The sequence below is a fragment of the Trachurus japonicus genome, chromosome 23 (assembly GCF_045865225.1).
Source record: "Trachurus japonicus isolate A0001 chromosome 23, Traja_1.0".
Classification (NCBI taxonomy): domain Eukaryota; kingdom Metazoa; phylum Chordata; class Actinopteri; order Carangiformes; family Carangidae; genus Trachurus; species Trachurus japonicus.
Window position 1 is genome coordinate 24,538,965 of NC_140929.1, and position 26,225 is coordinate 24,565,189.

The following is a 26,225-nucleotide window of genomic DNA, read 5'->3' on the forward strand; positions in this document are numbered from 1 at the left end:
CACAAGGCATGTTTCAGTGTTCAACTTATAATTATAAAATGATAATCAGCAGCATCTCATACACTAGCACCACCCCTCATGCTGCTGCAGTGAACACTTCACACATTTTGCTGGTGGGACTTTCCAGTGTAAAGTCTAACAATAAATATTAATAACCACGTTTGTTCAATAATATCTTTATTTATTTCCAAACATGTATAACCACTAGGACATAATGCTCGTGTCAAAAGGTTTTGGTTCTAATTGAAATTTTGTCTCTAATATTTCCTCAATACAGTAGCACTTCTCAAAACAAATTTGAGTGAGTTTTGATTTGCCAAGATCTTCTAAAATTTTAAGAAGATTATGGCAAAATGAAACTTCGTACAGAAGGTCAGTCATGAGCAACATAATTCTTCCAGCGTAAGGCATGCGTTCATTTTAGTGTGTTTTTAACATGGGGCGTTGTGTAAGAGGAGAGTGTGTGTGTGTGTGTGTGTGTGTGTGTGTGTGTGTGTGTCGGCTGTTAAGGGGGCGCGTGTTGGCTTTAATCAGGGGCGGTGCTTATCAAACAGCTGTGCACAGATTAGCAGTGGTGATTGTGCACGTGAAGCAGTGGGCAGCAGAATCCTGTGTGTGTCTTTGGGAAGAAGAAAAAAAAAACCCAGCGGACTGAAGTTGCAGCTACTGCGGTTACTTTGAAACAATGTTTGACCACAAGAAGACGTACAGTGTGAACGTCAACTGCAGCAGCCGGGAGGCGGAGGAGTTCAGGCGAGTGGCGGTCAGGCGGAAAGTCCAGAGTGATGCGGTGGACTGCCAAGCCTCACAAACAGGTGGGCTGCCTTTCCCTTACATAGAGTGTGAGAGTAACACTGTTCTGACCATAAGTATATCTTTACCCGTCTATAAATTGTGTTGTGTTGCGTATCTTCCATTACTAACCAGTGAAATAGCAGGATTTGAATCTAACCCAAATCAGCATAGCCTACAGTAACATAGGGTTTAGTTGGCCTATATTGTTGCATATGTGTTTGCAAATAGTGATATATAATTATGATAATAATGAAGAGGCCAGTGGTATTTATGTGTGTGTGTGTGTGTGTGTGTGTGTGTGTGTGTGTGTGTGTATATATATAAGTGAAAGTATAAAGGTGGTCCCAGTCCCAGTGCAGTTGGCAGTTTATTAAATAATATCTTAAACTTAGTTGTAGTTCAATATGCCAGTCCTGCAATAACCCCATCCACCATGAAGGGTGCAATGTTTTTTTGTTTGTTTATGATGCAGATAGAAGATTGAGGTAAGGGTATAATGTTGAACATGCGTAGAAAGGTGTTTGCTTGACTCTATGGTTCTTGCTTTATCCTATCTATCAGTAATGGAAAACAAACATTTGCACAGTCACTGAGAATAATGGATAAATGTAAAGCATTCTCTAAGAGGGTGACTAACACTAACACTCCCTGTTGTGTTTGTCTCTCATTTTTAGCTGAGTATCCATGTCAGCTTGTGAACAGAACGCTTTTGTATGCACAGCACTTGGTGTGTATTTGTGTGCACACACACACTTGAACTTTGTTAGGCACAGTTGGCACCTGTTAGCCTCTTAGCTTGTAGGATTTACTCTTACTCTAAAATCTCTTTCCCCTGATTCAGCCTGGACTTTGCCTGTGTGTCTTGAGACCAGCATTTGTCAAACATACCCCCCCCCCCCCACACACACACACACACACACACGCACACATACAATTATACACACATGTACACAAAGCCTTTCTGTTCCCTCACTGAGGCCAAACTATCTGTCTAGATTTGAGAAGTATGTGCTCTCCAATGGTACTGTTGGATGCAGGACTCAACAGTCCTGTTCATTGCTCCGACCTATATGGTGCAAATTATTCTTTGGCTAAGTTTGAGACCTGTTGCCATGGTCGCACTGGCAGAAACAAATAGGATATAGTGTTCATTTTAAAAAGGAAAATAGCATTGACATTGTTGCAATGTTCTGGTTAAAACTTGGAGATAAATGCATTTGAAAACTTGAGTGTATGAGTTGATTTGCATAGTGCTTATTGGAAACCAGATGGCAAAAACAATACTACTCTCATGGCTGTCCATTCCAAAAAAAAAGATAAACTCAAATGAAAAAAGCTTAATGATGATTGAGAAAGCTGTTTTAAAGAAAGAAAAGGCTGTAGTATTGTTACAGCATATACCTTTCGTTTGGGAATTGTTTTTCACTGTTTTATGCTGCACTTAGGTCAGTGATCACTACTAGTAATATAGACAGGTACAGACAAGAATGAATGTTGTTTCTCAGCTGCTGACATAACTTGTCAGACTGGCAGAGGTTAGTGTGTGAGGAAAAACAGAAGTGAGAAAGCAGAAGTGTTGCGCTGTTCATAAGCATTAGCCCTGTCCACATGACCAACAAATCTGTCACACTTCAGCAAAGCTAGGAGTGAAGTGAAGAGCTTTACTTTCTACAAGTAACGGATAAGAGTTAAGTGGGGAAATAAGCAGCAGGTAAGGAAACAATTAGTTACATAACTTGTACATTGCTGTTGTGACGTGAGGATGTCAATACACTGGTTCTGTAGAGTAATGAAACGGGAATAAACTTTTGTGATGCTGTGCGTATGTGCAATGAGAGCGTAATGTGAGTTGAGATATTCGATTTCAATCCAACATTTTTTAATGCAAAATTAGGTAAAATGGCTGGATATGGTGTGAGGGTAACGTCTACGCAATGTGTTGTGATGGGAAACAAGTTACCAGGACTTTAATGACACTAAAACATGGTGATGTATTGAAGGCTTGAAGGATCAAGACTTCTAAATTTGATCTCAAATCCCATGGTGTTGGTGTTTTTACACATTCTAATGGTGCGAATAAATGCAAGAAAGGAACATTAAATCGTAAACTTGAAACATATTGTTCAAAAGCTGAACACTTTTTTTTCTCTGCAGTGGAAATGAAACATTGTTCAGAAAGTTCAATCTAACACTTTCGCTGAAGTTCCCATGAGTATAAGTTCCTACTTGTAGTTTTTGTTGTTGTTGTTGTTGTTTTCACTTTCTGCTCATTTATTGCAAACCAGCTCCATGGGGTGTATGTCTGAAGACTGTGGTGGTGGTCTTCCATCATGCAAATCCACCGGCTGGTTCTGTTAAATGTCAGCTCAGTACCTTGCTGTAGGACAAACCTCTGACCAACCTGTCCGTCTTCTCACTGATCTGAAAGCAGTATTGGGGACTGTTGTACTTCCTTTAGTACAGTATTGTTCGCAAAATGAGTCCGTGGATGTAGTAACAGTTTGTTTCATCACTGCCTTTACACAGAGGGATGGCTTCATCAACAAAAGCTGTGGCACGCAACTTTTAAGGCTTCTTTTAATTCCAATTGTTGCAGAAAATGTTAATACCTTTCTCAATCCCTGGAAAAAGGACAGTTTTCTGTGAAATTTACCTAAACTTAATTTTCACTTCCTAAACCCTTACTGTAAATTTGTAAAATATTGTGTTTCAACCAGAACTGAATGCAGATGATTAAAGGGATAGTAGCATTTTTTTTTCAAGTGGGGTTGTATGATTGACAAATAGCCCCTAAGTACTTTAATTGCAGTAGAAGACTCTCTCCTCCCGTTAGCAACGCCAGCCCATAGCCCTGCCCAGAGATTTACAACATACAGTGTTGTGAACAGACCCAAAGAAACGGCCTATTTTCACGGCCTAAAATAGGTTTTACCTGGGAAAAAAAAACACAGTTCCATTGTTTGCTACAATATAATTTTTTCCAGCCCCTCAAAGTGCAGGATAAACGCAGTTTTTATTTGGACCTAACTGCTGATCGACGGGTGCAAACCCTGGGCGGAGGGATACTTGGTTAGGTCCAAATAAAAACTGCGTTTTTCCTGCACTTTGAAGGGCTGGAAAAAATTATATTATAGCGAACAATGGAACTGTGTGTTTTTTTTTCAGGTAAAACCTCTTTTAGGCTGCGAAAATAGGCTGTTTCTTTGGGTCTGTTGTAAATCTCTGGGCAGGGCTATGGGCTGGCGTTGCTAACGGGAGGAGTGCAGAGAGTCTTCTACTGCAATTAAAGTACTTAGGGGCTATTTGTAGATCATACAACCCCAAATGCTACTATCCCTTTAATTGGAGTGGAAGATGTGTTGTATATAGAAAACATGCCATGCAGTTTGGGTTAAAAAAAAATAAAAATCACACAGTAATATTTCTCTTACTAGTGAGCGGCGGAGTGTGTGGCTTGCACAGCTGTCCCCATGCTTGTGACAGGGTCTGTGGATTAGAACCAAATACCATGGAGGACAGCAGATCAAGCACAGCAGGTAAGAGATCTCCTTTGAAACCAAAAGGTAGGGTGGTGTCCAGTAGCCTCTGCATGTCACATGAAGCACCCATGATAAGAAGTGTAAATAATTCTGTCTTATTCTTATCACCGCTCAACCTCACTCATTGTGTTCTTGTTAAAACTGTATTGTAGGGGCGGTGCGTGGCGCAGTGGTTAAGGCGGCCGCCCCATGTAGAGGCTACAGTCCTCAACGCAGGCGTCCCCGGTTCGAATCCCGCATCGGGCAGACCTTTCCTGCATGTCATTCCCCCTCTCTCTGCCTCCCCCTTTCCTGTCTATCTCACTATATGCTATCAATTAAAGGCAAAAACGCCAAAAAAATATATACTAAAAAAAAACAAAAAACTGTATTGTAAGGTAATCACAAACCAATCACACTCTTTTTCTCTTCTCTAGCGCCTCCGAAACCAGCTCTGCTCCAGCCCCCCGTGAGTGCAGGACAAGTTCAAGCCTACAATCCCACCACAGGAAAGAGGAAGACGGAGGAAGACCAGAGCCCCAACAGAAGAACCAGTGGACTTTTTATTTCCCATGTCAGCCCGACGCAGAATTGTCAAAGCTCTCCCAGTCCTGTTAGAGGAAGTGGCAGTTTTTTTTTAAATGAAGTATCCAGAGTGCATATTAGCCCTGCCAGACATGTTCAGGGGATGCCATATCTTGCAGGAAGTCCAGTTTTAGGATCTCCAAGTCCTGGCAAAGGAAGCATTCAGAACTGTAGCCCGTTGAGGGACGGGGGGCACAGTCCTGCTAAGTTGTTCCCAAGCATCCATAGCCCTCTCTCTGGGAAACTGCGGACTCCTAGCCCTGTACTGGGGAGAAAGGGGAGCTACAGCCCCGCCAGGAATTCTAAATCCTGGCTAGGACTGCACAAAATCCCAAGCATCAAGATGGAGGGACAAGAGAAGAGGACGAGGAAATCTTTGAGTGTGCCCGACTTGGTCATTTACTTGGATGAAAACAGGTAGGACTTTCAATTCGGTCTATTTCTGCACCTCAGCTACCTAAACATCTTCATGTAGCATGTACAATTGAATTATGATGTATTCAGTCATGAATATACTTTATTTCTACAGGATTTCCACTGAAAAAGTTGAACGCTCTCCACTGAAACCTCTCCAGTCACCCAACTGCACCGGTCCTGCCATCACCATCAAAGCACCTGTTAACCAAAGACTCAGTTATACCACAAATGAAACCCATCAGCTGAGTAATGGCAGAGAGTGTGCGTCGGGACAAAATGGCTTGGCGCAGGACAAAGAATGGCCAGCAGGAAACGAGAACGGAATAAATGCGGACGGGGAACGAAAGCAGTTTTCCTGCCAGTGCACCGAGGCTTCTACAGAAGATGGAAGGATTCACGAGGAGCCTGTAGGTGAACGAAATGAGGAGGACGTGAAGAAGGAAAGAGGAGGAAGCAGCCCAAAAGATGTTGAGAACAAAGAGAGAAAGTTGTATAATATTGCCAATGAACTCCTGCAGACGGAGAGGGCCTACGTAGCTCGCCTCCACTTGTTGGACCAGGTTAGTGTGGTGATCTGTTTGTGGCTTCCTCAGTTCTCTTGATGCTAAACTTCTGATCTGATCTTGCAGCTGAAGCATTTCTTGTGTAGAGCATCTAAAACTGAAAAACTAATGAGCAATTCCCTGGCTTTGACTCAAACTCAGGTGTTCTGCTCACGCCTAACAGAAGAGGCAGCCCGGGGCTCGTTCCCTCCAGAGGTGATAAGAAATATCTTCTCCAACATTTCCTCCATCTACTCCTTCCACAGCAAGTTCCTGCTACCTGACCTGGAAACGTGCATCAGTCACTGGTGGGTGTTTGTGTCGCGAACTCTCGCGCAACACTGTCTGGGCCTGTCCCATTTCTCCACACTTGGCTCAGTGCGCTTGGTTACGCACACTTTGGTGACGTTTTGCCGGCAGAACGTATATTTGCATATAGTGTGCAAGCATGTATTAAGTGGCCAAGCGTGTGGGGGGATATTTAAAAGCAATTGGGACACACTTGACAAGTGCCGCCTGTGCCATTGCACAACTACGACACACACACACACAGCACAGCAACAGTTTATAAGTGCTGCTGGATCACAGTCTCATCTACTCCAAAAGTGTCTCTATGTGCAAATCATAAATGTGTAAGCCCAACTCCGTAAGTAAATAAGACAAACAAGAAAAACGAAAAATATAAAAATAAAAACATGAACAGAGCATAATTAATATAAAATATGACATTAAAAAGTCAGAATTATGAGATAGAAAGTTAATTTCATTGTATTGAAATTAATTAAATCGCATTTCCTAAACGTGGCTTGTGGCTCCCGGTGACGGCGGACTTCACCATGGTGCATTGTGGGATTTATACTTGGCCAAATACCGCTCGGATGCGGTCTTACCATAAGTGTGGGTAAAGTGCAAATCAAGCGCGCTGCACTTTCGGTCGTTGGAGAAATGGGACACACTTGCGCACTGACACTAAGCCCATAAACGCGCACGCCAAGTGTGTAAGTGTGATCGAGTGTGCATATTGGGACAGGCTCACAGTCAGTCTGAGCAAACCCTCACAGCTTTCACCTTCCCACCTTCCACTAAGTCTAGGTGCGAGAGGCCGGGCCTGGGCGGCGTCCTGCTGCAACACGCACCCTTCCTGAGGATGTACGCCGACTACGTCAGGAACTTTGATCACGCCGCCGAGCTGGTGAGGACCTGGACCGAGCGCTCCTCTGCCTTCAGAAACATCATCCAGGACATAGAAGTGAGACATTCAGCAGGTTAAAGGGACAGTTCACCCAAAATTCAAATTTCACTAATTATCTACTCACCCTCATGTCGACTAAGAGCTGTGAGAATTTTCAGAGTCCTCCGTGCCTTCTCTGAGTTACGGGGGGGTCCACGCAGCAGTATTTGTCTATATAATGGTTGTCAATGGATACCAACTTTCTTCGTCCAAAAAGACACACCAAAAAACATCCAAATACCTCCATATTGCTCGTCTGTAATGTCCCTCTTGTATTGAAGCCCCGACATGAGAAATTGTTCCGAAAAAGATTAAATAAAAGCTTGTTTGTAGCGGAAGCTCCCAGTGTCTCAGTTCACTGCTCTTCCTGTGTCAGTGCAAATCTCGTGATTTGCACTGACCAGCAGAACAATTTCTCATGTCGGGGCTTCAATACAAGAGGGATATTACAGACGAGCAGTATGGAGGTATTTGGATGTTTTTTGGTGTGTCTTTTTGGACAAAGAAAGTTGGTATCCATTGACAACCATTATATGGACAAATACTGCTGCGCGGACCCCCCCGTAACTCAGAGAAGGGACAGAGGACTCTGAAAATTCTCCCAGCTCTTAGTCGACATAACGGTGAGTAGATAATGAGTGAAATTTGAATTTTGGGTGAACTATCCCTTTAAACATTAAAAACCGATTCCTACATGGCTGAAAGTGTAGAGGTGTGAGGGTCATGTGTGTATGAACCTGTTTTTAGAGTCAGGAGGTGTGTGGCAACCTGACCCTACAACACCACATGTTGGAGCCGGTTCAGAGGGTTCCACGTTATGAAATGTTGCTCAGGGATTATCTAAAGAAACTGCCTCAGGATAACCCCGACTATGAATCGGCTCAAAGTAAGTAATACTCTAGCAGCTCTTCCTCATGCACACTTCCTCTCTGTCTGTCTCTTAGAGCTCATTGTGTCCGTGTTGAGCAGTAAAACACTCCTCCTTTGTCTCCTTCCCAGAGTCCCTGCAGACTATCTCCATGGCAGCCACCCATTCAAACACTGCCATCCACAAAGCTGTTAGTATAATATACCACATCATTAATCACTGTTTGAAATAATGTAGTTTTCAAATGTTGTGACACTTGTTGCCAATTGTGGGAATAGTAATTGTCATACAACTGTGATTCAGTGTTTTTCACAGTTTTTTCTTTGCCTGTAGGAGAGCCTGAAGAGGCTGCTGGAGATCTACGAGATGATTGGAGAAGAGGAGGTGGTCAATCCGACCAATGAGCTGCTCAGGGAAGGACGCCTGCTCAAGCTTGCTGCCAGGAACACATCTGCCATGGAGAGACACCTGTTCCTGGTGAGAATGCTTCATTATAATCTAACATTTTTATTGAGACAGTGGTCCATAATGTATTCTTGTAATGTTCTTTTTTTCTCTAAAAGACAGTCTTATATGGAGAACGGCCGCTTGTTTACAGACATTAACTTTGTGACTTTGGGTTTATAACTATTTCCTTCACAGTTCAACAACTTTCTTCTGTGCTGCATTACGAAGTTTAGCCTCGTTGGGCAGCGTTTTACAGTTCGGTGCAGAATCGGAGTGGATGGCATGCAGGTGCAGCAGACCACCAACGAGGACCACCCACACACCTTTCAGGTCTCTGGTAAGGAGAGGACTCTGGAGCTGCAGGCCAGGTGTGTTTGCATATGTCCACACAGTGACACATGATTTTCTTTTTTTTCTTCTTTTTTTTTTTTTACCTCTGCCAAGGCTGGGTTTGTCTGGTTGTTGGTACAATATTAGAAATAATTACAATAGATTTGTATTAAATATTGAACATTGGATTTTGGTTTTGGTGCAGATCCAGGAATTTTTAAATTTTTTCAGATCCAGGAATTTTTTTCAATGGATTTTTTAAAGGGACATTTTTTCTGGTTTCTATGGAATTACTGCACTTCAAGTGAAATTAAGTCTGGTACATGTATTTAATGATTTTTTCTATGTATATTATGATCCAGTTCAATAAAGTCCATTTTATATCATTGAATAACAAACTCGGAGGACTGTGCAGCCTTGGCAGTGGTACATAATCTGAATACACTCTAGTAATAGTTTGTATTTAGTTGATATTTTCATTTTATGACTATTGCTTGTGACTGCAAGTCCTTCCACTTAAACTTGCTTTGCTGTCTTCTTTTCTTTCTAAGCTCTGAACAAGATCGAGATGAGTGGATTAAGGTACCATGGTAGTTTTATTCAGTGTTTGGTGCTTCACATTAAATACCATATAAATGGTTACAGGAAAGTTCTCTATTTTTATTCTAAAGCAAGTCTCATCTGTCCTTTATCCAGGTGATTCAGGGAGCTATTGATGTGTTTCAGAAGAAAAATAAAACCTTCAAATTGGCTTCAAAGGAGCTCAATGTAGAAGAACCAGTAAGTTTTATAATATCCATTTGGGGAAAATATAATTAGAGGAGGTTTGTCTTTGTCTATAATCTGTCCAGAAAATGCTTTAGGATTTTAAAATGTCCCAGCTGTGATGTGTCCATATTTTACAGACCAAGGAACTTGGGCGACGAGCCCCTCGCTGGATCAGAGACAACGAAGTGACCGAGTGTATGAAATGTCAGGAGCCTTTCAACGCATTGACCAGAAGAAGACATCACTGCAGAGCCTGTGGCTGCGTGAGTGGTCTACGTCTTTGGTAATATGAGTAAAACGTGTGGCGTTTTGAATCACTAAGGCCAATCCAGCAGTGGTGGTGGTTTGGCTTCTCTGCTCCCCAGGTGGTGTGTTGGAAATGCTCAGACAACAAAGTGGCTCTAGAGTACGACGGCAACAAGCTGAACAAAGTGTGTAAAACCTGTTACTTCATCCTGACTGGACAGAGCGGGGGCAGGGTGGACGGCAGAAAGAGAAGAACACTGGAGGTAAGCTGTTGAAGTTTAGCTTTCAAACAAATACCCCATTGTACTTCTAAGTTAAAGGGACAACGAGGAGTTTTGGAAAAGCGAAGCGTTTTCACACTACATTTATGAGCCTCCACGCGCACCGTGAAATTCTTTGACCAGTGCAAGACAGACTCATGTTTTCATTCATCAAGAATTAAAGTCAGAGGTTAGAAGACGATCACATACCGTCGTAGTTCCGACCATAAACGGCGATTCGGCGGCGTTATTCTCATGACTCGCCGCGAAACCGAAAGTAAAGAAATGCTGGTCGGCTCGCCCAGCATTTCCGCCACCACTAATAATAACAAAATAACGATAGAGACAGAACGATATATTTATCGAAAATGGGCCCATTAACAAGTGTGGGTAGCGTAGATTCATCCACGTTAATATGAGACTTTTTTATTGTCGCAGAATTTTTCGTTCTGCCGATGGAGAAACTCCTCGTTGTCCCTTTAACACTCTCTATGTGGATGTGTCATAAGTAGTTTTTTCCCATTATATTCATATTGACTAGACATTTACAGTAAACACACTTTTTAAAAAGCTGCCACAAAAATAATTGTTGTATCAATATGTTCAGTTGGGAAATCTCATTTCAGGATCATAAAAGGCAACATAACGAGAATAAGTCTTTGCCGTTGTCTTTTCTTGTGTCTTGTCTCTCAGCGAGACGCATCTGGAGTACCTAGTGACATCATAATGAGTGGATTCCTGCAGTATGGTGATAACTCCAAAACCTGCCAGCGGGTGTGGTGTGTCATCACACAGACCGAGCCGCCCGTTCTCTCCCTGTATGCTGCTCCACAGGTAGGCCTCCCACATGAAAATGTCTGATACATTGTTGTTGAATGTATTTAGGAAACATACCATGAGCAACAACAATCTCACGCAATCGCCTCTGTTTGTGAGTAGAAGTGTGGGTATGCGTGTAGTGTTGTCATACACAGATGTTGCCACAATCACTCCTACAGAGACATATGTGAAACAACAGTCAGCAGCTTCCGTCTTACACTTGAGTGGAAAAAAGGAAACTCTACAGCCGAAATAGTGAGGAGCTGTTGTGCAACCAACAGCACAAATAGATTCTGAAATAAAAGGTCAAGGGCTATATATAAAGGACAATATAGAGTTTCCTGTAGGGCCAACACGTGAGAAGAAATCCTCCCCAGGGTGAATTAGAATAAATGAAAGGTGGATGTGGTCTCTATGACGGGAACAATAGGTTTTCCTAAGAGTCATGTTGAAGCTTAGGGTGAAACTTCACTATTACCATCGTGGCATCTACTGTAAGTGGTACACCCTCAATTTTGTGTAACCTTAAGCTTTAATAAAATATAAATGAGTATGTTATGAGAATTAAACCCCTGTGCCGTTGTCATTGAGGGACAAATTGGCTCTGGAGGATGCTGCTTGATTAGGATCTGGCAACTGAAGGTCATAATATTTTTTGGATTGTCACTGTCATCAAATGGAAGTATCTGCTTTCATAGTTTCTCCTCTTACATTAATACATCAGCAACTGACTGCTGTTTGTCACCAGGGGTGAGACAGCAGCAACACATGGACAACGTGATAGCAGTGGTAACACTTTATTTGACGCCTATAATGAGTTATAATGCAGTTATAGCACTGTATAACTATAGTTATAAACACTCATAAATGATCATAATGCTTTATAACAATAATCATAACACACTATAAAGCATTTTATCATGACTTATAAGGTCAGGTATTGTAATACGTTATAATTGTTAGTAACTCACTGACAGTGACCACATCAATATTGCATTATAAATATAGTTATAATGTGTTTATAATTGGCTTATAAACATGTATAACTATCATTAATAACACTTATAAATTGTCATAAGGCTTTATAACAATAAGCATAACACATCATAGAGAATTATTTTATAATGGCTTATTATAAGGTCAAGTATTATAATAGAGTTATAATGCTCTATAATGTGTTATGCTTATTGTTATAAAGCCTTATGATGATTTATGAGTGTTTATAATGATAGTTATACACGTTTATAAGCCAATTATAACACATAACTATATTAATAATGCATTATCAATGTGGGCATTGTCAGTGAGTTACTAACAATTATAATGTATTATAATACCTGACCTTATAAGTCATGATAAAATGCTTTATAGTGTGTTATGATTATTGTTATAAAGCATTATGATCATTTATGAGTGTTTATAATGATAGTTATACAGTGCTATAACAGCATTATAATGCGTTATAGAGATAGGCGTCAAATAAAGTTACCAAAATGTTAATTCACCAGCTTCAACTTTTGCACTCACCACCTCCTCTCCCTTTCTTTCACCCTGTCTGTCTCCAGGGTGTGAAGCCTCTGTCCACTATAGCTCTGACGGGCTGCAGGGTGGAGGACTCCCCTCAGGACGGTCCCCCGTGTTTCTGTCTCGGTCAGTCCAAAACCACCCACACGTTCTCCTGCGACAGCTTGGACCTGAAACAGCGCTGGCTGACGGTTCTGAAAGTAGCTGTGACGGGCACGATGCCAGCACACACATTGAGCAGCTCTGACAACGCTACAAATGGCACCGGATGTAGCATTAACGATAACGCCAGTGATGGAAGCGTCTCCAGTGGCGAGGATTTCAACATCAACGGCAACAAGGAAAATCACTCCTGAACGTTAAGACTCACAAGCAGGTACAAACATAAAATGACAGGTGGAACAAGTTCATTGATGTTACAGACAATATCTCTGAAATACGTATTTTTAATGAATGAAATCGAGAAGTGAAATTAAGAGACAACTGTTTTCTTTACATGTGGCTGTGCACTTTATTTCTGAAATGTTTTACTTTAAAATAAATAAAGTGAAAGTGTTTTAACATGAGTTGTACTATACCTTCAACTACAATGATGTTTTTCCTGTACAGGTTTGTCTAAAGGTGTCATGTGATGTGGCAGGAAAATGTGCTTTAAGTTGCTTTCTTACAGTGGATAGTTGAGCACGATTGCATGAGGATATCAGTGATACACAGAGGCTCAGTGGGAACATTATTGTCTTAGAAAACACATTCAGCTGATCCCATTTCCTTGATCGTTACAGCAATAGAATATTTACACTCATACATTTACAGCTAAACAACATAAACACTAAAAACGAATAAATAAAAAAAACTAAATGGATAAGAATCACCCCCTGTGAAACAAATAATGACTTGAAGTGTACTCTACCACAAACTGGGTCAAGTACACAGCATTTATCATGATCAAAGCAAGTGTGGCAAGTTTCTGACTTTTATTTTCAGCACATATATTTTCATGTGATGGTCTAGTCTAAAGTAGCTTCACTCTGAACTGACCTATGTTTCACTTGAACTACACCTGATCTATGACTGAACGCAGGCTGTGACTGAAATGTCCCACTAGGAGAACTTTCTTTAAGCTGCATGTATTTGTATTTTTTTTACATTAACAAAATCCAATGGCACCATGTAATGTGAAAAGAAGTCGCAGCTTTTGATAAACCTGTGGAGAATTATTGCTGCTCTGTTCCTCTACAGAGCCTTTTAGCATCTTGGACAATCACTATGTGCTTCAGTCTGTTTACAGAAAGCCAACTACTGATCACCATCAAATAGCAAAGTTCGTCACTAACTAATGAGAAATACCAAACAGCCAGCAGCTAAAAACAGACTTCAGACATGACACCACACAAATGCAAAGCAACATTATTCATTTCAAAGCGCTTGTGCCCCCTAGGGGCCAAAAACAATAAATAGTTCACGCTTTGTTCTGCAACAATATATAAAACAGCTAGCTGAGTGCTGAGCATATAGTGAATTATGGGATGTTAAAGCTTTAGCATTAATGACGACCTGCTCACTATTAAGTTCTGTAAAGCCAAGAAGAGCTGCTAATTCTCTGTAGGTTCATCAAGACGTCTTCCACATTGTCATAGTGTTCTCATTTTCCATTTAAATGTTATTATAAAAAAAGAAATACTGGTTATAGCTGCTTTAAATTTCTTGAAACTTGAGAAGCTTTTTTCCTTAGTGTCATTCGTGTGTAGCCCTGTGTATCAACGCACACAGTTGAGACGCCCTCTCAAGTTTTGTCGTTAAAGGAGCTAAAAATATCTTCTATGCGGCTGGGTGTGCTTCAAAAATGAGCACATCTTAAAAGGTATCGAAACGCATCTAAACCAATTCCCTCGAGAATCAGCTAAAGTTGTCAGTTAAATTCCTGTCATGATGGATAAGATGAAACCACAACTGGACCTTTGAGAAAAGTATACAACACTAAACAGTGTTGTCACTATTTGTGTAACAGCTTATTCTAAAATGGGGTCCAGCTGACAAATGACGTGCATACAAACCACTTCTACGTGCCTTTGCCTGTTGGACATCATTAGAAAATCAGATTTGGTTTCAGTACAGGCAAAAAAAGAAAAAAGAAGAAAAGACATTGAATGGAAGTACTGGATAAGCCAAATCCATCAACTGGTCATTTTCCACTAAACAGCAGTGGTTACAGACATGGCTCTTGAGGATGAAGGCAGTTTGATCTGCTAGTAATGACATGTCAGGAACAGAGGCCCTGATTTGGATAAAGAGGCTTAAAACGGGACGTTTAAATCCAGCACTTGGTACAAAGAGAGTAACACTGGCAAACAGTCAGACCCCATTATCACACGTACGCTGACACATTGTACACAAAGAAAAAAAATAGCATTATTTACAGAAAGGCTACTTCTCTGTCACTTTTATACATCAATCATCAGTACTTAAAAATCTCAAAAACCATTACCTTCATCCCAGAAGAAGTCTTCTGCTCTGTCATTCAAAACTCAAATCCATCAATTCAATCTCATGTCCCAGTCCTGTACGTTCCTCATGAAGACACTCCCTGCTGGGGAATCAAACCTCCGACTCCACGGTGAGTTGATCTCCAAGAGGCAGAACTGACCATGTTACTCATGAGCCTTGACTCTAATTGTTGCTCTTGCCATCAGGTTGTAAAGGAGCAGAACCATGGTGAACAAAAGGACGGGGAGATGTACAACACAAAGTTATACTGGGGAAATTTCTAGTGGCTCAAGTCGTCCTTAAGACTCCAAGAAGCCAGTGGTGCAGCACATGGAGTTGGCTCAAGGCAAATCATCTCCCTTTTTTAAAACCAGCAGTGATGAAAAGCAGAAGCCAGCCATCTGTGGTCTCTCAGCTGCAGCAGAGCTGCTCAGACACCAGCAGGGTGTCGTAGCCATAGATCTCCAGCAGGTGGAGCAGGAAGAGCCGGTCTCCATGGGGGTCCAGACCCATGGCCCTCACACTCTCCTGTGTTAAAGTGGGATCAGAGCTTCCCGCCACTTCGCTCAAGGTCTGGAAAATGCGGTTATTCTGCTCCAGAAAAAACCTGTGAGAAGCACGTGAGTCAGTTACTGTTCCATTGGTTTTTACTGTCAAACTGTGAAAAAACAGGGTCCAAGGCAACTCTACTCTGATCTATCAATAAAAAGCCTTTATTTAGCGGCTAGTTCCTATTAGAACATTAAAAACAACCAACATGTTTCAACCCACAGGGCTTTCGCATTTGCTGCTCTAAGTACTAAGTTGGTTTTTACTGTTATTCAAATCACTCCATGACATGTCTCTAGGCTGAACAGTGGCAGCATAACAACTAGAACATTTCCTCACACAAAATTTAGTAGAGTGTCATGGGAAGGGAGCTGCTGGGGTGTGATCTCAGTCATTATGGGACTCCAACCCACAACCATAAGACCAAGAGTTACATGTTGTACAGTAGCAAAGCACCACAGACCAACATCTCAATCAGAAACAGAGTTGGCAACTATACAAGAGAACTTTTAAGTTGAAATTACAACTATGAAATCTGTTGTACTGATACTGTCTAACACCCTTGTAGTAGTAGAACTGATAATGTCAAGTGGTTTCTAACTTCAACATCCAGATGAAAAAATGTAGAAATAGAGGAATAACTAAATATATAATTATTAAAATAAAGAAATGAATGAACACAGTGGGTATTTGATCTGAATATCTTCATATAGCTAGATAGACAGATAGAAGATCAGGTGAGTGAGGACATCAGTACTGTACTGTGACCTTTGACAAGTGAAACTTGGAACAGACTTGGACAGACCTCCTCACCTCTAGGTCATATACCTGCACACCAACACTCACAAACAGCACAGTACACATGTCCTCACTCCTGTCATCTGATAGCGAGTGATGGACATGTTGGCTGCCTGTCGTGAGGCATGTTTCAGTGTTAAAGGGATAGTTCACCCAAAATTGAAATTTCACTCATCATCTACTCACCCTCATGTCGACTAAAGGCTGGGAGAAGTTTCAGAGTCCTCCGTGCCTTCTCTGAGTTACAGGGGGTCTCGGCGTAGCAGTGCATGTCCATATAACGGTTGCAAATGGATACCAACTGTCTTTGTAACAAAAAGACACACCAAAAAACATCCAAATACTTCCATGTTGCTCGTATGTAATGTCCCTCTTGTATTGAAGCCCCGAAATGCGAAACTGTCCTGAAAAAAAATAAATAGGTCTATATTTCAAGCTTGTTTGTAGCGGAAGCTCCTCTTCCCAGTTCGTCAAATTTGGACGAACCAGGGTCTGTCCTCTTTGAGAGCTTGGAGAAGCTTCGCTACAAACAAGCTTGAAATATAGACATATTTAATTTTTTTCGGGACAATTTCGCATTTCGGGGCTTCAATACATGCACTGCTACGCCGAGACCCCCTGTAACTCAGAGAAGCCACGGAGGACTCTGAAACTTCTCCCAGCCCTTAGTCCACATGAGGGTGAAATTTCAATTTTGGGTGAACTATCCCTTTAAACTTATTATTATAAAATAATAATAAGCATTACTTCCTTTACTAGCACCACCCTTCATGCTGCAGATGTACACACTGTGCATGACACTTTTTTGCTAGTGTAAAATAATAATGATAAACTAGAAATTTTCCTTGCAGAAATTTTGACCTGTCTCTCTCTCTGTCGAGTGTGTGTGTGTGTGTGTGTGTGTGTGTGTGTGTGTGTTTCACAGGGCTCAGTAATATCAGTGACATCTGCAGAGACATCAGAGGAATCTCCCTGATTCATGAATTGGTCTCAGCTGTGGCTCTGGCCAGAAACTCAGGGGTTGCCGTGGTAATTTGAGGGGTTACCACGACGATAGACGGACCTCAGGCAGAGGCAGGCAAAAAACGCTGAGAAGGAGGGTGATTTTCTGCCTCAGTAATAATCTGACTTTTGGGCTTATTGTGACAAAACGGTAGCTCCAGTCAGAACAAGAAGCAGACCGTGAACAACGAGACGCCTTTCCGAATACGTTGATATGTGTTTGGTGTTTCTAGGATAAATATCTTGGAAACCTATGCTAGCTAAAACAGGAGGCACTTCTGCTGATCCACATTTTGTATTGGAGTCAGTGGAGAGCCAGATGGGAATGCCCTAGAGGCTCAATTTTGTAAGTCTCTCTGTTTTTTTGAGCACATTATGAGACATAATACGTTTGTTTATAACTGTGGAAATAATCATGTATATAGAGTGTAATTTGTGGGCAGCCCCGGGTAAACACAAATATTTCAGACAACTTCTCCCACTCTAGCTGATGATGTCACCAACTCTAGCCTGAACATAATCTCAACATTTCTCCAAAGAAAGATGATCATGATCATTGGACAGTGATAGATCAAAAACTATAAACCCTATCAGAGCCAGAACCGTTGGAGGAAGAGAGACCTAGTAGAACAGGTTATGTCACATGGTTGATCAGTAGGGAGTAGTTAAATGAATCATGTTGCACTTACAGAATAAAGAGATCCTCTTCACTGGACATGCAGTCTCCATTCTCCTCCTGGGAGTACAGCAACATCTGCCTACACACACACACACACACACACACACACACACATACATACTCACAGCATTTATTTCTAGCGATTCCCTTGAAAACCAACAGGACAGAGTGTACTTTGTCCTTGTCTCTAGCTAAATGCTAACACCTGACAATGGTTTACTCAATTTCTGGTCAAATTGAGAACCTGGATTCATCACAATCTACCAGCATAAGGCTGTCTGTTCTACATGTTAATTATGTTTAAATAAAAATAGCAAAATGAACACTGTGTTACTCAGTCTAATATTTAACATTAATAATATTCTATCCTATCTTAGGAACAAGTACACTTTTACAAACAGGTTTTTGTTTTGTTCTCTAAAAGAGATGGGCACTGCAGTTAGTGGAAAATGATAGGAGGACAGTATGTGTAGAAAATGTACATCACTGTGTTTTTTTAATCAAAGTAGAGCTCTATTTCACAGAGAAATGAAATATATCAATGTACAGAGGTAATATACTTTAGTTGAGTAGATTCAGAGATCAGTTTTAGTCTTGTTATGGGATTTGTTGACAATAAGAAAATAAGGAACATCGATCGAAGCTTATCCTATTTTCCTACCCTGATGATTAGTGTGAACTTAAAGCAGTAGTCCTGTTGTTCTACCTACCTCTGCTCTGTGAGTTTGCGATATTTCTCCCGGTCGGCGGCACTGAGGCGGAGCAGCGGTTTCAGGCCATCTCTGTAGGTTTTTACATTCTGATTGTCTACATACACATCGTAGAGATCCTTTTTCTCCTCGAAGATCTTCTCAGTAGTACCTAAAAATACAAACAGATGTGAGATCTCACACAGGAGCTTCTCCTCCTCACTGTAAAATCTGTGTATTAAAGGGACAACGAGGAGTTTCTATTCGGTTATAAAAAAGTCTCACGTTAATGTGGATGAATCTCCGCTACCCACACTTGTTAATGGGCTCATTTTCGATAAATATATATCGATCTGTCTCTATCGTTATTTTGTTATTATTAGTGGTGGCGGAAATGCTGGTCGAGCCGACCAGCGTTTCCTTAATGAGAATAACGCAGCTGAATCGCCGTTTATGGTCGGTAGAACTACGACGGTAACTGAACCTCTTTGAACCTCTGACTTTAATTATTGATGAATGAAAACATGAGTCCGTCTTGCGCCGGTCAAAGAATTTTACGGTGCGCACGGAGGCTCATAAATGTAGTGTGAAAACGCTTTGCTTTTCCAAAACTCCTCGTTGTCCCTTTAAAGCAGCTAGCCTATTTCAGTGTGTCTTTTCAAAGATGTTTCTAGGATACACTTACATGCTACATAGGAGAGCTCATTCTCCAGGGCACTGATATCGGCCACATTAACATAGAAGAAGGGGCGGAACTCAGGCACAGCCACGTTGACCCCAGGGATGGAGATGTTTGCCAGGCAACAGCAGCAGTACACTGGGAGGGGGTGGAGGGCCAAATTAGAAAAATTATGCATGAGTGTGGGAGAGAAAGAGAGGAAGACAGGATGTGAATGTGTGCATGAGGTGTGGGCTGTCCAACAGTGATACAGCAGGAAAGGAGCTGCACAAACACAGTGCAGTCCCCCAGATTCAGTCTGAAGAGATGTAGAAGATCAGTGCAAACCTAGTTTCAGGAATAATATCAAAATATATTTTATTATGATAGTTTTATATAAAGATATATTATATTTTGTTATATCAATACCACTTTTACTGTGGCTTACTGTCAAAAAGGAAGCTGGAGCCTTGAGGCATTCGCTTTTAAATTACTGCTTTTCACATTTTGTACAGGTTATACTGAAGGGATAAAACATTTTTAAAATACTTAAAAGGTACAGGTTGATAGATAAAAAATAAATAAATAAAAATCTGGGCAGAGTCAGATTAACTGTTTCCATCTTTGCTAAGATAAAACTATCTTCTGGTTCCACCTTTATACTGAATGGATAGATATCAAAGTTATCAGTTATCGTTTTAGTCCAGGACAGAAAACAAAGAGTCATAATTTGGAAAATGTCAGTTTCAAATAACCTCTGTTCAAACCCTTGAGACACATCCATGTTTCTCACCTCTGTAGCAGACCACACCCACAGGCGGGGGGGAGAAGATGAGGATGCGTCTGCGGAGGAGAGCCAGTTTCCACAGCACCATGATCTGCTCCCCAAAGAAGCGGATGAACTGGGACATACATCCTGCTGGGTGGGTGATCTGGTCCACATGGGGGTGAGAGACACAGTCAGAGAAAGCAGTTGATGTATTTGGAATCAAGAAGGACGAGAATTGAAAATATCCTAACTCTCTCTATATACCTTCATCTCTGGGTGCATGCTGTGGTTGATCACAGCTCCCCAGGCATTGGCTGGACATGCAGTAACCACACCGTCTCCACTAGGGGGCAGGAGTGCTCTCTTGTCCTCATAGAAGGCCTCAAGAGGAGAATAGTGGCCTGGGGTCTGGAGCTGGAGCCTGATGTAGGGGACAAAATAACATCTGAAGAAGTCAAAAAGGACAGGCACACTACATTTTAATGATGAGCTTTAATGCACATACAAAACCCTAAACTTTAGCTAACTGCTGTTGTCCTGTCAAGTAAAATCAGTCCAGTGATTTATATTTAAAAATGAAAGAATGAGGATAAATCTATATCTACTGATGCTCATCTGTCCACAGCTGAATACAAGGCCTTTTGATATACATGCATACCTTGATTTCTCCCCTGTATAAATGGTCCAAACTCCCTCATCACTTAATGTGTGTGGTCAACAATTAATAATTAATGCAGATTGTGTTTTGTAAAAACAAATGATCAGCTGCAGCCTTTTATAAACACACACTAAATGCAGTAATGTCTAGGACTTGGGCTCCGTCATTCAGCAGCAACATACTGGACGGAATTGAACTTTCATCCATATTCAGCAGCCTGGATGTCAGTCTGGGAAAAACTGTGCTAGAAAAATGGAGGCAAAACATCTGCCAATAGTGGTACACAGACTATTTTTTATAGGCTTTGTTAAATAGATTTTTCATGGTACTTTGCTTTCAAATCCTTTTTGAAACAAGGATGCTATCTACACTCATATCACAAACCAAAACTGTTTAACTAACTATAAGAGTAGGGAGAAACATTGCTACAAAGAAAAAAAGAAAATGAGTGAAAAGAAAAGTCTAACATAATGAGTTATCAAATCAAAGGTTTTTTCCATATAATTCCATACTCTTTGTATTATTTCATACTGGGGCTTTGATCATTTTTTGTAAAATATCCTGACAGAGCATTCTGTATAATGTGCAGTTCAACCCTTCAGATTCATGGATTACCATTATCCATTTCACAGCAGTCCACTAACAGGTGGACACTGGATTATTCAGACTACAAAACAAATATGACCAGATTGTGCCACGTAATCTTTGGATCATTCGACACCAACACACATCTCCTGTTTTTGTCCCTGTTCTAGCATTAGCATTATTAATATTTACAGTGAGTTGCAAATGCCAGAAGATGAAAAACAAGGCCCAAAATCAGAAAGAGCGAATGAGAGAAAGAGAGGAAGGAGGGAAAAGTATCCATAAATTCCTTAATATCCTAATCACCTCATGACCAACAGAGAGCCCTTTGTACAAGAAACAGACGATTCCCATAGCAGTCAGCAGATGGGGAGTAGCGAGCTACTTGGGGAATGATGAGTAAGGAGCATGACCAGTGCATGACTGGAGGCCAGGGGAGGACAGGGAGACGGGGAGCCAGGATGGAGACGGAGAGCAGAGAGAGAAAGAGAGGGATGGAATAGAGAGAGGGTTTTTCAAAGGGCTGCCGAGGAGGAAGTGTGACAAGACTTTAGATGTAACCCTCAAGTACACAGGTCTATTCATACCAGAAAAAGTATCAATGGGGTCAGAATATAATGGAAGTGATGTTTTGCTCCTGGAGATCATGAGAAAAAAACAGAAGTGTGAAAGTTGTCTTTCTGAGTTCAGGGAAAAGGAAAAAAAGGAAGTTGGCTCATAATAGTGAAAAAACAGCAGCTCATAGATACTGCCTTTGATAGACCTGAAGCTGTTTATTATTATATTATAGTCATTATTATTACACTTTTGGTAACACTTTATAATAAATAAATTAAAAATTAAATACTGAATTCATCACATGAATACTCATTAGTATGTAGTTTATAAACACAGTTAAAACGGTTTTACTCATAAGGGTTAAGCACTCACTGCATTTATAAACTGCATACTAATGAGTATTCATGCTTTATAAATAAAGAATTCAGTATTTATTAATGCTTAACTAATGCTTAATAGTGTGTACTTATTATAAAGTGTTACCTACTTTTTACTTGTGTTTTTAACCATGAGTTGCATTATCAGGAGTTAGCTTGTGATTGCTGCTGCAGTTTTCTTTTTGTGTCGAAATTGTGATCCAGTCCATAATTTGTTTGTCTGTTGTCAGTATAAGTCGGCTGGTTCCAGCTTCTCAAATTTATTTAGTTCGAACGTAATATTTTTTACTTTCACTCTCAACTTCTCAGCAAAACCATCAATGTAAGATCAGTGTATTTCTGTAAGGGGTGTAAATATATGGAATGCACTTGATGACGAATTGAAGATGTGCCAGTCAATTTATGAATTCAAACGTTTGTTTAAGAATAAGGTATTGAAAAATATGAGAGATGCCGTTGATGTAGCTGACACTATTATGGAATTATGTTTGGGATTTCGTGCAAAACGATATGATTTTCTGTTTGATGTTTTGAATGATGTGATCTGAATAAGTTGATCATGTAAGAAGGGTAGGTGAAAATAAGAGATAGCTTCAGCCTGTGTCTTTTCGGTTTGGCTTTTTTCTAGTTGAACTGATGTTTTCTGTTGGACTTTTAATTTTGAATGACCTGACCGAAATAAACACATTTTCATTCATTCATTCAAAACATAACAATAGATAAACAGTGGGTCCATCCAGGTCTGTCTTACCTGACCTGGTGCTCCAGGAAGCTCATGTAGCGGTAGAGGAGGGTGTAGGAAGGAGACAGGATCCCTACCGACTTCATCCTGGCCCCCCTCTCCACCGTGCTCTCCACCGCCATGTTGGCGAAGCAGGCCAAGCCGAAGTAGCTGCCCTTCCGGAAGTAGCTGTGGATGCACAAGAGAGGGAGACAGACGAAGCCATGAGTCAAGAAAAGCACAGACACTGCCAGATGGCTCTGTCTTTTTTCTTTTTTTTTTTGCCAGGCAACACTTTGTGTTGTTGTGTCCTGCCAGGAGGGAGACATGAGGCCTCATCCTGAGACTGAAAACCAGCTCCCTCCACTTAGTTCTATGGATACAAACAGACTTACATGAAGTCTGTGGTGACTCTGTGGGAGCCGCTGGCGATGGCCTTGAACTCCACACCCTCCAGGTCCATGTCTTTGGGCAGACACCACTCCAGCATGTTTCCTGTCGCGCCCACACAAAAGAACAAATACTAATAAAACAAACACACACGCAGACAATTACTGACATAGCTACAGACAGCAAATATATTATCAGCATCTCGTTTCACGTTCATGATACAGTGACGCAGCTCGACTGGATTCCTTGGACTTCATTTTGTGTCGGTTGAGCAGTGACGCTTGAGCAGCAGCTGAGCAAATATGGTCTGATAGGAGCAGGGAAACAGAGAAGGTGACTCAGCCAGTGCGGTTTTCAATCATTAGCCACATGTACCAGTCTGAGGTGTTTCTGCAGAAGCATGAGTATATCAGTCGCCAAATTAAGACTGAGGATCTGTGTCATCCACCGAGACCTAAGCCACCTGCACCTGCACACCAAAGGTGCTCTATCGCCCCTCTGACAGCTGTTATTGACTCCAAGTATCACGCAGTGCTAAAGGCATTTGCTGTACAGACGGAGCATAATTAAACAGTCACTGCAAGGTAAAAGAAATGGGGTGAGGTATGATATTTTTAGAAAATCAGGTTGATTTGCTTTTGATCTGTGGTGTATCATATTGCTCTTCATTCTCGACTAGTCTGTGAGAAATGATGCTCAAGTCAATAATCTGTCTGAACTTTCTGTCAGCTTTATAAAACGCTATTATAGGTGCATAGCAATACTAAAATTAGCAGTAATCCCATTTTAATGAATCCTCTTCCTTTTAAAAAGACACATGTGGTGGTTCCACTAATTGAACTATGGGGCTTTGGGGTGTTGACCACACGGTCCCAGTGACCCCAGTTCAAATCTGGCTGTACAGCCTCTTTGTATGCCTGCCTCCCCCCTTTCTCTCCTCATTTCCATTGAGCTCTGCTACCTAATTATAAAAAGAAACACACACACACACACACACACACACACACACACACACACACACACACACACACACACACACACACACACACACACACACACACACAATCTTCCCCACAAAAAATATGGAAGTGAAGCACTTTCTGACTTCAAAAACAAGATAGAGCGTGGATGGTTTGCATAATACATCAGCAACACCTGTTTTTGTCAAGCGTTTCAGGGCGGATTGTTCCTCTGGATGAGCAGAAATGAGGTTTACTGTGTAATAATTAGGTAGATTATTGATAAAGAACATGCATTTGCACCTGACATCTGTTTGGTTGTAGAGCTAAAGCCGGTGGACTGAGGCCACTGAGTAGCAGTAATGACCAGACACATCAGGAATTGATGCAGGTAATCGACCTGGTGTTTTATTTTCTTTGATTCAAATGAAGGCCTTTCCTGCAAAGGGACACAATGTCACACTGCTCTGTGTGCCACTGTGTTTGTAGAGGAGCATCACAATAAAAATATTTTTGAAAAAGCATCATTATCACCTGTCCATCACTCTTATTCCCTGTTCTCTTGTCAATTTGACATTCTGCACGATCTGAAAATACCCAGCTCCACCCTATGGGCCATCTCCTGTGTAGAAATCAAATCAGGTTTTCTCACACGTTTTGACACATCAAATCCTAAAACTGGGAGTAAAATATTTGGATGCTATTTCACAGGGACTCATCTTGCCTTCAAAATGCCCCTCATTAAAAATGTATAGGCCCTCTATGCAGGAGCCACCAGCTGATTGATTTAACTCACCCTTGTCATTCTGTCCTACATGTTCTGTAGTTAGGCTACAGATGATGACATGGCTTTTTATTATATCTCCAAACTTATAGCCAGGTCACAAAAAGCCACACCTGTAGGAGAAGGGTCTGCAGACTTGGTACAAACATGCGCTGATCATTCTGGGCGTCAGACACACTGATCTGAATCCGTTATATTAGACTAGGCAGCCTTCGTCTGTGTCCCTCTCCTCTACAACATGATCATTTCCTAATTTTCTAGAAACATTTCTGTATTTTAGTTAATATAGCAGAGATAATAATTCAATGTTGTATATTGTATACCCCCACCTGATCTGGTGTTGAATGTAACCACAAAAACCGACACAATCTGGTCCTTTTCCTCCCATTTCACCATCCTCTCTTCCAGCGACAACTCCCCCGATTCTGAATCCGACAGATGCTCCTCCTGGTCGGGACGCAGCCCCTCATCCGCGGCCGGCGGGTTGCTGGAGGTCATGGGCGGGGTGCTGCAGCCGTCTGAGCCGGAGACAGGACCCCCCGGACCGCTGCTCCACCCATAGCCAGGCGCGGAGCATCCTGACAAGGCACGGCTGTTAGAGGGGCTCGCCAGCCGGTCCTTAGAGTGCGGAGCCCCAGCCGCCGCCGCCGGTGCTGGTGCTGCACCACCGGGCTTCTCCGCGGACGGAATCTCCTCCCAGTCCAGCAGCGGGGCTCGGTCCGACCGCTCCACCATCCTTGTCGGCGGTCCCGCCTTGTCAGTCTCACCGCGGATTGTAAAGGATGTATCAGCCGACGGGCACCAGGTCCATCCGTGGATAATCACACATCAGAACAATTCCCACATCGTGAAGTTATAGTAAACTATTCAGAACGGTTGCATTTGGCATCTGATCGCCGTTTTTGCAGGGCGGCGTTCACATCTAGCTTTTAGATTATTTCTAGTCTGAGGTGATCATAAATTTGATGCTGTTGGGAGAAGGCAACTCCTTCGTCTATTGTGAGTTGCATTCAACACAAATCACCTCCTACTACCACAAGCCCTTTACTACGACTGTCTATTGAACGTTTGACAACGCGAGTTCGTTTTGCCTTCTTGAATGTACCCTGCACCACAGTGTCGGAATTAATCTTTTTTCACGAGCCGCACTTTCGATAAAAAACAAAAACGTTTTACTATTATTATTCATTCACAAATATCATGTGTATATAATAT

General features: G+C 41.6%; 2 protein-coding genes across 4 annotated transcripts; one reads left to right on the forward strand and one right to left on the reverse strand.

Moving 5' to 3' along the window:
* Positions 1-555: 555 nt before the first annotated feature.
* Positions 556-12,916, forward strand: LOC146963093 (FYVE, RhoGEF and PH domain-containing protein 4-like). 3 transcript variants are annotated; one of them, XM_085768786.1, is made up of 16 exons: positions 556-815; positions 4,230-4,331; positions 4,751-5,315; positions 5,428-5,875; positions 6,020-6,165; positions 6,950-7,106; positions 7,836-7,974; positions 8,088-8,146; positions 8,290-8,433; positions 8,599-8,771; positions 9,285-9,315; positions 9,430-9,513; positions 9,639-9,764; positions 9,867-10,010; positions 10,701-10,841; positions 12,392-12,916. In XM_085768786.1, the coding sequence occupies exons 1-16, from the start codon at positions 686-688 to the stop codon at positions 12,704-12,706; spliced, it is 2,904 nt and encodes a 967-aa protein (XP_085624912.1). In that variant the 5' UTR covers positions 556-685; the 3' UTR covers positions 12,707-12,916. The 3 variants fall into 3 exon arrangements, with proteins under 3 accessions (XP_085624912.1, XP_085624913.1, XP_085624914.1); XM_085768787.1 differs by lacking the exon at positions 4,230-4,331 and having other exon boundaries at positions 557-815; XM_085768788.1 differs by lacking the exons at positions 556-815; positions 4,230-4,331 and adding an exon at positions 2,434-2,506.
* Positions 12,917-14,635: 1,719 nt separating this feature from the next.
* On the reverse strand, positions 14,636-26,025 carry LOC146963094 (DENN domain-containing protein 11-like). The gene is made up of 9 exons (XM_085768790.1): positions 25,340-26,025; positions 23,273-23,372; positions 22,908-23,066; positions 20,243-20,399; positions 20,003-20,141; positions 19,237-19,368; positions 18,573-18,723; positions 17,873-17,941; positions 14,636-15,441 (listed from the first exon to the last, which is right to left on the reverse strand). Exons 1-9 carry the CDS (start codon positions 25,743-25,745, stop codon positions 15,246-15,248), a joined length of 1,509 nt encoding a protein of 502 aa, XP_085624916.1. The 5' UTR covers positions 25,746-26,025; the 3' UTR covers positions 14,636-15,245.
* Positions 26,026-26,225: the final 200 nt, after the last annotated feature.